We start from the raw sequence: 12,160 nt of genomic DNA, 5'->3' as shown, positions 1-12,160 counted from the left end.
TATTATATATAATATAATATATATGTATATATATATACAGACATACATACACAGTAAGTTCTCACTTAACATCATTGATAGGTTTTGTGACTTTAAGCAAAAGGAAAAGGAGATATAATGGAACCAATTTTATCATAGGTTAATTGACACAAATAAGAGTTTAAGTTTGTATAGCATCTTATCAAAGGTATGACAAAATGATGTTTTTGAGGACATTTTGTATACTTCTACATGTAAGCTAATATATATAAGGTTATAGAGTGATATAAGGTCATATATATATCACTCTATAACCTTACATTAGGTTACTAATACTTTTATTAATGTTTCATATGACTTGGAAAAAATTTAATGTTCTCTCTTTCTCCTATAGGCATAAGGTTACTTTTTTGTATGTGTATACATTTAACACACGTATGGTGTTTGTATAGCCACATAAGAACACTACTTTAAGCATGGTGCATTTTTTTCTAGTCATCTTATCCTTTATCATTTTTGCCTTCCTGATTCATTATTTTCTGATAGAGGCATATCAAATATTCCTCTCTTATTCAGATTTTATAACTTCTCCTTATAATTCTCTCTTTAGAATTCATTTGTAGATATTTATAATAAAGTATACTCTTTATAATTTTCCAGGTGGAAGAAATTCAATGATAGTAATTAGCGTATGCCTGAGTGAGTTCCTCTCAAAAGTTCCACCAAACAACTGCCTAGATATCATTGCTTAGCTTGGACAGAATGAAAATCACAACCTCAATCTCATTTGAAGTTGAAACCTGCAGACCTGAGGCAGGGTCTCTGGATCCGAGTTGAAACTGGAATATCCCTGGGCTGGAACCTCAGTGATGAAGTCATCCAGGCTGGGCTGAAGTGAGAGAGCAGGGTTCTGATGGTCACTCACTAGCCTGGGCCTCTGTTTCTTTGTTCTGGGAATAATACCTGTACCTTCCCCGTGGGGAGGAAATTATATAAATGCAATTGTGTGGCTTATGGTAACCCCACTAAAAATTCTACGCTATTATTACATTATTATATTTGAATATCTGCTTTTTTGTTTTCAGTAGTAATTTGTCCCTTTGATTTGGAATATATAGAAATAAATTATAGAAATTGACAGAGAAGTGTTTTATTATTATTTTTAAAAATTTATCTTTATTGTTGAACTATGACAGATATCCCCTTTATTTCACCATCGATCCCTCCTCCCAGCCCCTACTGCTGTCCCCTTCTTCCCCAACCCTGGCCTTCAGGCACTGTCATCTATGATCATGGGTTATGCATATATGCATGTGTTTCTGGCCTGCTATGGCTGTAGGAGACAAATGTGTAAGGTGTGTCTTCTACTTTGAAAGGCCTACTAGGATAAGGGAGGGTATAAGTGTGTAAATAGACATGATGTCCAGTTCCCATTGTAAGCATTTTTCAAATATTAAAATATCAACGAATTGAATCTCCACATGAGCCCAGCAGGCTAACAGGCTTGGTCCCCTTTCCAGTTTGGTCACTGACATCTCCTGGCTGGTGTGTTCTGAGCCAGAGCTTGAGCCTGAGGGGCCTGGCTCCGAAGTCCAGGCTCCATGGACCACGCTACAAATCACCATTACAATAATAACCTTGTGCCTTGGCAGTATTACCCAAGATATGGAAATCAAATACGTACGATCATGTAAACAAATAGATGAGGCCAACTAATTCTCCCGTGACATGGAAAACTGTCAGACCACACGCATTTGAGCTGAACGTGGATGAGTTTTTTCAGGTATACTTACCAGCAGATATAATTTTCCAGTTGGAGGTTAAAGTGTTTGCAGAAGCATAGGGATGGGAAAGTAACAGCGGATTTTTAATGGCTGCACATGTAAGATGTTTGAGGGGGATGAGGAAGAGTGGAAGATTATAAGTATAGGAAGGGTAGGCATGGCTTAACATTACTTCTTGGATGCTGTGACTCCCAAACTCTCTTCCTGCATTTGATAATGGGAGTGAACGAACCACTTCTTAAACTGATCCTGAAAAAAAAACAAACAAACATGTGATCATGTCATTCCAGAAATTTCCATGAGCATTAAAGAACCCGTACCTCTGGTGGATGTCATTCCTGATGCAAGATATAAAGACCATGCAATATGTGAGTGGGAGATTGGGAGGAGGTGAAACCCTTGATGGTGATTTTTTTTCTACCTAATGGTGCCCTAAGTAAGACAAATTTGATCAGAAAATGGGTCAACCCATCAGTGATTGGGTTACACATGCTTAGCAGTTGGAGAGTTGAACATAAAAGAATAACAGATAATTGATTCAAGTGCACAGTGTTGGGAGTGATAGCAGGAGCATGGCACCTGAACATAATTTTACATATTTTAAGGAGTATTGTATTATTTATGCATTTGCAAGCAGTCCCAAGAAAATTGTGCATGAAAAATCAATGAGGACCTAATGCATCAAGTGGGAGAGCTTATGATAATATGGGGTGATGATCCCACATGGGGTAGAATTATCTCTCTGAGAGAGCTTTTGTAGTTTTATATCTCAATTGATCTTTCTGTCTATCTATCTATCTATCTATTGTCTATCTATATATCACCTATTCTATCTATCTATGTATCTATGTTCTATTTGTCATCTTATCTATCTATCTATCTATCTATCTATCTATCTATCTATCTATCTATCTTTCCTACCTACCTATCACCTATTCTATCTATCTATCTATCTATCTATCTATCTATCTATCTATCTAATATCATCTATCTATTATATTACCTATCTAGATATAACTTTATGAAATAAGTCAAGCATTCATAAAATTCAGAGGCTATTCCAACAACTACATTTTTTTTTTATAACAAAGAAACATTGATAACAGATGAGTGCTAACCAGACTCTAACATAAGTATGTATGCTCTGTAATTCTGGAGGTGAATTCTCTGATTGGTATCTGCTTACGAAGCCAGAAAGCACAGCAATTGCAGGAAGAACCTGTCATTACCCAATAGCCTCCATTGAAACTTACAAGGTCCCTCAGGCACCACCCCTTCCCTACTCTAATGACGACCATACACTACCATCATCTTCCTATGACAGTGCCTCTGATTCTGCTCCCCCTCAGAAGACCCCACAGTTCTCTCCGTTGTTATCCAGATAGTTGCGCATCCTGTGGTCTTGAAAGCCAATCTTTTCTCACAGCCTAAGGACTCCGAACTTCCAGCCAGCTCGCCCACACTCCCATTGATCCTGTGTCCACAGAGTTTCCCAATCACAACCTGAAGGATAGGTAGGCATTACCTAGGAGAAGCCTGGGGACACACTGTCTGGGCAGAGGTCTTTCTGAACTACTTTTCTAGAACAGCACTGTCCTGTAGAAACATAGTGTGGTCCACAAAGGTATGCCTGCCCTCAGTAATAAAAGAGAACTCTATAAGGGTGTGAACCAGAAGGGAAGGGTGATGGGGACCTCCTTAAAGTCTGTCCACCACATCAAATAACTGCAATTGTGTTAGGCTGGGGGCACTACATGTGACTGGTCTAAATACTTATGGTAAAGTTTCTATGCCTTTTATAATTTAACACTAGAGGCCTGATACATGAAATTTATGCAAGAGTAGGCCTTCCTTCCCCTGGCTGCTGGCACCAGCTTTTCTCTGGCACCTGGGACCCGGGCTTCCCTCACAGTCCCAGCTTCGTCTGGAAGGTCATCTGGAAGGACATCCAGTCTAATTAGCATATTACATTTTTATTATTACAGATACTTTAATTTTCAAGTGCCAGAGTTAGCCATCTACTCACTAATCTATCTGTTATTAAATATACATTTTTATCAAGAATGAGAGAATTCTTTTCACAACAACCATTTACTCTTGAATTTTATCAGTTTTTAAATTATGTCTCTTAGATACTATAGCAATAGTTCTCTTTTCTGCTTCTTTCATTAAAAAAGCACATTCCTTCAGTTATAATTCATTATTAGCAGTTTCTGAGCCAGCCTTGGAAAAGGACCACTATTTATTTATTTTATTTATTTTTTGTTCTTTTCTTTTTCATTTTTTAAAGGACCACTATTTATAATTTTTTATCTAAGGTTGTTGATTCTCTGACCATCACTGACAACCTATTGCATGCCTGGTACTTAAACACACATAGAGACAAGGATTGTCGAGGCAATAGTGTCACCTGGGCAGGCTTTCCCCAGGTGAGAAGCAGGGGAGCCCTGTACCAGGAAGCTGTGCACCAAGACAGAGCTGTGTACCAGAAGCAGAGGGATCTGTGTACCAAGAAGTAGGTGTGATGAGAGAGTGGAAAGTCACACAACCCTTCACCTTTCCTCCTTGACAAAGACCTCGCAAGTGACTGTGAGGTGAGCCTACCTAAATCATGATTATTGAATTACACTTGGTAGACATTGAGGGTGTGGTAATTGTTGTCATTCTTATAATATTGTAATATTAATCTTATGGAATATTGAATCTCCAAATAGCCCGTGACATAAAGAGACCTTTATGGCTCCAAAGGAGCTATTATATTTCATTATCTCTCGAATCTTCAGATTTAAAGAGTCCTCAATGAGACCTTGACATAATTAAGTCTAATGAGTCCGAAGGAGTTGCAGTGGTCTATTGTGCCAATAATTTAGACATGGCGGGTCTTCATTATAAGGAGACCATGGCGTGCCAGTGTAGCCTGTGGGTGGTGTAGGCAAGACTGACAGCTGAGTTAGTGAACTGAAGCTGTTCAAAAGCACTTTATACCTCAAACATGTAGTTTAAAAGTTTCAAATAAAGATTTTACTACCTTGAATCTAAACTTTAATGCTTCCTGGAGCATCAGTTCATTCATTCATTTGTGCACAACACTTGTGCCTGCCTACTCATTCATGTACCATGATAGGTATAGGGATGCAGAGGTCAAATAAGACAGAGACCTGCTCTCAAGGAGATCTGTACCTAAATGTTTTAAGAAGTGCACAGTAGAACAGTGGTGAGAAAACCATGGCCCACAGGGCAGTGACCTGTTTTTATAAATAAAGTTTTATTGAAACACAGCCATACTCTTTCACTTATGTTTTGTCTATGGCTGCTCTTTGCACCACAGTGGCAGAGTTGAGTAGCTGTGACAGAGACCATATAGACCACAAAGCTGAAATAGTCACTGTCTGGCCCTTAAAGACTAAATTTGCCAACCCCTGTTCTAGAATTTAAAAGGTCTGGAGCTACTTCAGTAAACCCCTAATCGGCATGAATTGGCATTTTTAGTTCACATAGCTCTGGTGTAATTCAGAGAGGAGGTCATATTTTCTCCTCATTGTATATTTACTCTACTTTACCATCAATGGAATGTGGTAGCTAATTCTTTCAACCTTTACTTGGTGCTACCTCCACACCAGGTCCTCTGATAATCTCTTCACATAATTCCTAGAGTATAGAAGATGCTTAATTAACCTGTATGAAAATGAATCCAGCTTATCTGCCACATGAAGAACAGTATAGTAGCTTTGAAGATATGGCCTCCAAACACTTTGATACTTCCTCCCTAAAGAGTTGAATATTTCCCCTCTCCTTGAATGTGGGTTAGACCAGAGGATGGTGGGGAGTGTTAAAGGGTAAAAAGTGCTTGTCACAATGCCTGGCCAATAGGAAGAACACAGTAGACACTACCTCTTCTCATGACCATCACTGGCATCATCGTGGTCATCTAGTCCCTGGGAGATGGGGTAGCATTCCCCCATTTCCTGTGGCTGGCTATGCCAGTGGCCGGAGCTGTCCAGTTCTTTGCTCTTCCCTTGCTCCTTACTGAATCTTCTCTGACATCCTGAATATATCCTGCGAGAAACTCAGAACTGAGCTGATTGAATTTTTTTTTCTTCTCCTTCTTAAAGGGGCATCCAAACACCATTTTCCTTCTATCAATACATTGCTGTTTGGACAACCTCCGCCCCAGGCCGGTTCGGTTTCTGCGCTGAACATAACTTTATTTTGCCCCATTGAAAGATGCAGCAAAACCCCTCTTTGTGCAGGAGCTATTAAGAGCATCCATTCTTAAATTAGCTTAGCAAGAAAGAGTGCGTTTTCTAGTCAAGCCAGCAGTAATTGGACACTGTGACTATGAGTGGCCCTTGCGGTGCTTGGATGCGGGCCAAATGTACCTTCTGTCTGTCTCTGCCACAGGCAGACAATAGCGGTATTATTTACTGCACTGGCTCTGAGCAGCTCCAAAGGCCAGCTGCGAGAACAAAAGAATCCTTAGCGCAGTGCCCAGCCTTGGACCCAACTGGAGGCTCTATGTATGTTTCATAAATAATTCACCCCTCACCCCAATGGTGGGCCATCTATTCTTCGCTTCTTTCCCTTTGCACTGACCGTGGCTGTGAGGAAAATGCACATCACTCCTCCAACTCCTTGGAGAGAGGGATGGCCAACAACTATTCTTTGTTTCGATAGCGGGGGGTGGATGGGGGGCAGGGAGATGTAGAGTCACAATTTCCGACAAGCAGCAAGGATGGCAGCAGAGCCCCGTGCCTGGGAAAATGTTGGCAGGGTTATTCCCCTCTGGAAAGTCACACTTCCAAGGAATGTCATTTGGAGCTTTGTCTGTGGAGTTTCATGAAGGAGCTTGATGTTTTCTTAGGCAACACTCACAGGTTGCTATACCTCGCGGTACAGGCCATCTGGGCTCTAGGTGGGCCGAGCCCAGGGTATCCCAGTTGACTTGCTTCCATTTCTCACCCAGAATCTGGGAATATGGAGTTGTCCAACTGCAATCTCTATGAACAGGGCATACATCAAAACATAGCCTCCTTAGTCATTGAACAGGCAGCTCCTGACCCAGATCTGAGCTATGAAGTTCAATGTGACCCAGTGACTCTAACCTGCAAGCCACGTGGCCTTTCATTTTCTAAGTGCATCCACAATAATTGTGGGTCCTTATCGCTGCCTCCCACCTTGAGCCGTGTTTTCCGACCTGTTTCCGTGATCTTCAGCTCCTGGCAGTGTGCCCAGACATTGGAGCCAGGCCTTCCCACAGGCCTGGGCATTTGCCGGCCACCATGGCTCTCCCAGATGGTGGGGGTGCCTCGTGCAGGATGTTTTCCTGTGTGGCTTCTGTCCCCAGCTGCTTGCCAACATCTGGCCTGATGCAGTGCAGTCCCAGGGTGCAGTCTGGACATAGTGAAGCAGACGCCCGGGGTCCTGCAGGTGCAGCAAATCCCACCAAGAATAGCCCAGGTAAGTCGCCATCACAGACTTAATAGTCACACAAGGGGTCCATCGTGGCTCATAAACTAGTGGTTATAAGTTGTTGCCTCGCCTTTTTATTTTTATTTTTGTTTTTCTTTTTCATTTGCTTCTCACACTCTATGAGACAGGTTAGGAAGGCAGGGTCATTCAATGTTAGAGGTTAGCTTAAGTGAGCTTCAAAGATATTCAGTTGAAAAGGGGGTGAAACCAAGTGTAAGGTTTCAACTCCCCCAGTCCATGGAGGTTTAATACACCACGGTCTGAGGGAGGGCGTGAGGAGGGAGCGGATTAGAATCACGGTCAAACATGATGCTTAAGGGGCTCACTCTATCCTCAGCCAACGTCACGCTGAGCTCTTGAATCTCCCTTTTGGAGACAATGCTCTCTGAAGAGGATACTCTGCCCCATCGCAGTGCCTTCTATGGTGGCAGGGCTGTGCGTAGTCTCACTCACCATTGCGTTTCCTGGCCTAGAACAGATTTCCATGTAGACCGAGTGTTGAGTGAATGAATGAATGAATGAATGAGTGAATGAACGAATGGGCAGGTGAATGAGAGAAGGAAGGAAGGAATGTGCTGCTTGTGCTGGAGGCTGTGTGATCACTCTTGGATTGTTCTTGACCCCCAGAATCCTACCTGTCCCTTTCTGGGTGTCTGTCCTCTTAGTGTGTCTGAGGTGCCCCACAGGTTCCCCAGACACCCCTGGCCTCGGCCCTGGGAGAACTCCCTCCCATTCCCCTTGCAGAGGGTGCTCTGTTCCTGGGCCTCACCTGCAGCTTTGATCTGAGAGTCGAAGCGCGGGGTCCCCTGGTGCATCCTGCAGGACAGCGCTGTGCCTTCTCCTTCTGGGGCTCCCCCGAGGTGAGTGCACGTGGGTGGGCTGGGGTGGGATCAGGAGGCTCTCCTCCCTTCACCCCCCTGGCTTCACCCCCATCTTCCAGTTGCATTCATGCTGTGACGTGAATCCACTGCTGGACTATTAGAGGGTTTTTCTTACCGAGACAACAGAACTCAGAGAAATCACGGGTCCCGCCAGGACCGCATGGGCCCTCAGTGACAGACAGGGACTGGGCACCATGGTGCCCACCTGTGTTTTCTGAGCGCTGCTGGCCACTCTCTTTGCCCGCCATTCCATGTGCCATCTATTCTCCGAGCTTCTGCCTAGGAGAATTTTGACATTTCGAGGGTGGGGCTGAGGGCTGTTGGATGTCACTGCACCTATTCAGAGAGAACACCAATATTCCGTTAGTTCAGTACTTGCAAAGAGCAGAGTGAATTAATCCCATGTACATAAACATTTGCAAACTGCAGCTCAATATAGTGCTGACCCCTGAGATCAGCCGATAAAGGACTGTGAGTCTCCAGGTTTGTCTCGGTAACTGATCCCTGTGACGGAGAAAGCTTTGGAGTTTGGGTTCATAGAGACACAGCACCGCCACTGACTCATGAGCCCATGAGGAAGTCGTACGTGCTCAGCCTGTATCCCTGTGGGTAAAAGCTCTGAGGTCACCGTGTGGACACCAGATCCTGAAAGTAGAAACACCCAGTATGCGGTCTGCTCCCTGGGAAGCACTCCGTCAATGGTAGATCCTTCTGTCCTCCCTCTTCCCACCCAGGTCCCTGCTATCCTGGGGGTCTGGTGCCTTTAAATGTTGGGCTTCTAGAAGCCTCTTCAGTTAATGAAGGTGTTGGGCAGCAGGTGGGAGCCGGATCATTTCCAGCTCTTCCTAATTTTTGATGGACTTACACAGGCCACTGATTTGCAGCATCCACCGCCCCCTTTAATGAGCTGTGTGCTCACAGTTAATTAACTAATTACTTCTGGGCAAAAGCAGCATTAAGTTGCAAACCTGGTTTCCGCAGCCTCCACCAGACCAATGCTCTTTTGTCAAAGCCAAGAAAGCGTGGCCATGAGGAGATGCCGCCACATCCCGGCAGGTCTTCAGGTCTGCCGGCGCAGTTTAGATGAAAACATCTCAGCGAATGAGGGACATCGGACATGACAGGTACTTTCTGGAGATCCAGGGCGAGGCTGACGTGCAGAATGTGACCTGCAGGCCTCATCGCTTTCCTGGTCGGAAGTACAGCTCTTCTCCAAGGCTATCTCCCCCTTGCCCCATAGTGACTCCATTCGTGGTGATGCCATGGAGCTGTGCCAAATGGCCTGCTTGTAGTTCAGAAGATGGGGAACAGACCATGTCTGAGCATACAGAAGGGAGCCTTACACACAAGGCACATCGTAATTGGAAGGGGGGCATTTGGCACTCTGAAACAGGAAGCCATTGCCTGGGGAACACTGTTAAGTGATGTGAAACCAGGTTACAGGCGGTATAGGACTCCGTTTTCACTCCTTCAGGGCTCGTTTCCTGGGAGGCCGGAGCAGACTTCAGAGTCAGTTGCTCTGGATTTGAATCCTGGCCTTGCCCCCATTAGGCAGATGCATGCTGTGTGACTGTGGAGAAGTCACTTAATGTCTCTGTGCCCTAGTTTCCTCACTGAGGACATGTGGAAGTTGAGGAAGCCCCAGCACATTGGGTTCATTGTGAGGTCTCACTGGAAGAGGGAAATATTTAACGAGTGAGCAGATGTTTACTTCACACTGCAGCAGAGGCCACTAATGCTCAGGGCTCCACGTGCCCCCTTGGATTCCCCAGCAGCCCTTGGGGATTAGCGAGGGACCTGGATTCTGGCAAAAGGGACTGTGAAAGAAAGAAACACCCCCCCTACTCTCTCTCTTTCTTAGTTCCTATCAACAACGTAGATGTCACCTCTTCCAGATGTTGTGTCTACATGGGGCAGTCTTCATCAACCTGGGTCCCAGAGTCACTGTGTGGAGCCAAGCTGTATTTGGTGGCTAGGGCTTCGTGACAGACAGAGTGGTGCAAAACAAGAGAGATTTCTTACAGTTCTGGAGGCTAGAAGTCTAAACTCAAGGTGTCCTCGGGGCCCTGACCCTCTCGGCTCTCGGATAACTGTCCTTGTCTTTTCCTAGCTCAAATCTGGTCATTACTTGGCTTATACCTGCATCACTCCAGTCTCTGTCCCTGTCATCATCTGCTCTTCTCATAAGGACACCAGGCATATTGGATCAGGGCCACCTTAATGACCTCATCTTAATCTGATTACATCTGCAAAGACCTTATTTCCAAGTAAAGTCACATCCACAGGTATCAGAGGTTAGGACTTCAATTCACTTTTTTGAGGGTCACAATTCAACTCATAAGACCTACCAATTTGTGTTGGATGGACACTGAGTGAGAGGAATCTTTGCCAGGTTCAGCCAATGAGATTTGCAGGCTTCCTTCCATACCAATTCCTGCATGAGATACCCTTTTCCATTTCTTTCCTTGGCCCACTCTTTCATGCCCTTCAGTTTCCTCATCACCTGCTTCAAGAAGCCCTCTTGACTACCCCAAGTATATGTCAGGATCTCGCCATGTATTTTCCCCATATTAGTTCCTTATTGCCGTTGTAGCAAATTACTACCAACTTGGTGGCTTAAAACTACACATATGCATTGTCCTCACAGTTCTGGAGGTTGGAAGTCCCGAACGGGTCTTATGGGGCTAAAATGAAGGCATTGGAGACGGAGGGTTGTATGTGTCCTGGAAGCTCTGGAGGCGAATCTGTTCTTCCCCTCTTCCAGCTTCTAGAGGCCGTCTGCACTCCTTGGCTTATGACGGCACCACTTCGACCTTTGCTTCGGTTGTCACATCGTCTCTGACGCCAACTCTCCAGTCTCCCCCTTTTATAATGATCTTTGAGACTGCATTGGCCCCACACAGATAATCCAAGATCATTTTCCCATATCAATCGCTTTCCCTTAATCATATCTGCAAAGTCCCTTTTGCCATGTAAGTGCCATATCCACAGGTCCCAGAGATGAGAATGTGGGCTTTGTTAATAGTTTATCATGTGTGTTGTAATTTTCTTGGGCTTTCTTCCTATGGACCCAGGAGATTCTAAAGGTAGAGGCAATGTGTGAGTTACCATCACATCCCCATAGCCTATCAGGGCTCTTGTCGTATAGGAGTTTCTGGTCAATGTTTGATGAATGAATACAGGGATGAAGTCTCAATTCCATGTTGGGTGGAGTGAGATGGCAGGGAGGCTGAGTTAGCAAAAGCAGGAGGTTCCTTCCAGGGTTGGGCCACCAGGGGATCAGAGGCAGGATGTCCTCAGAAATCCAGGACAAAAGGAGTCCGTTGGGACATCTCAAGGTGGACCGATGGTTCACACAGCCCTGGGTTGACCACACTGAATGTTCACCTTTTGTGCAGTCTTGGGTTTCCAACCAGGACCTCAAACATGGACAGGACACATTGAATAAATGAAAGAGATGCCAGAACCTTTTTTGTGCAACTTGTTTCAGTGATCGAGAGCATTAGAAATTGTCTTGTTTTCGGGAACTAGTGCATGTCAAGGTATAGTTGCCTGGTAGGAGGTTGGAAATTAATCTCCAAGTTTTATTGAAATGCACTAGTTGTTGTGATTGTTGTTTTAATTATCCTCCAAGTGAGTTGGGTGGGGGACAATCTTGTGATAATACTGGACCATACTTTCAGTCAGAAAGAAACCAGACACATTCATATTTGAAGTCGTCAAAAGAGGGAGGAGAAGGCATCTGGCATGTGCTGATCTGATAAGCGACTGGCTCTGTAGAGAGTTATTCCACTGTATCCGTTAGCCCTTGCCACAATAACACTGCGTAACAAGTCTCCTGCTCTCTAGGGGTGTAAAACAACAGTGATTCCCGTCGGTCTGCAGGTTAACTCAGCTCTTCAGGCTGCAGCTCTGTAGGCCTGGGACTGCTCCACGTGTTTTTCACCTGCAGGATAGTTGGGGCATGATCTCATCATGGTGATGGCTGAGTCACAGGCAGCCAGCAGAAATGACAAGGTGACATGCCTTGTGGTCTTGACTTGGCCG

General features: G+C 44.6%; 1 protein-coding gene across 1 annotated transcript in view; it reads right to left on the bottom strand.

Moving 5' to 3' along the window:
* LOC102760168 (chromosome unknown open reading frame, human C14orf177) overlaps positions 1-8,047 on the bottom strand; it is a 54,567-nt gene extending 46,520 nt beyond the window's left edge. Inside the window, exon 1 of the mRNA XM_006766623.1 lies at positions 8,002-8,047. Within this exon, the coding sequence (XP_006766686.1) occupies positions 8,002-8,047 (46 nt within the window). The remainder of the gene's footprint in view (positions 1-8,001) is intronic.
* Between the last annotated feature and the right edge of the window lie 4,113 nt (positions 8,048-12,160).

This window comes from Myotis davidii, unplaced genomic scaffold (genome assembly GCF_000327345.1).
Source record: "Myotis davidii unplaced genomic scaffold, ASM32734v1 scaffold60, whole genome shotgun sequence".
Classification (NCBI taxonomy): domain Eukaryota; kingdom Metazoa; phylum Chordata; class Mammalia; order Chiroptera; family Vespertilionidae; genus Myotis; species Myotis davidii.
Note: the sequence above shows the minus strand (reverse complement) of the source record. Positions and strands in the feature narration are given on the sequence as shown.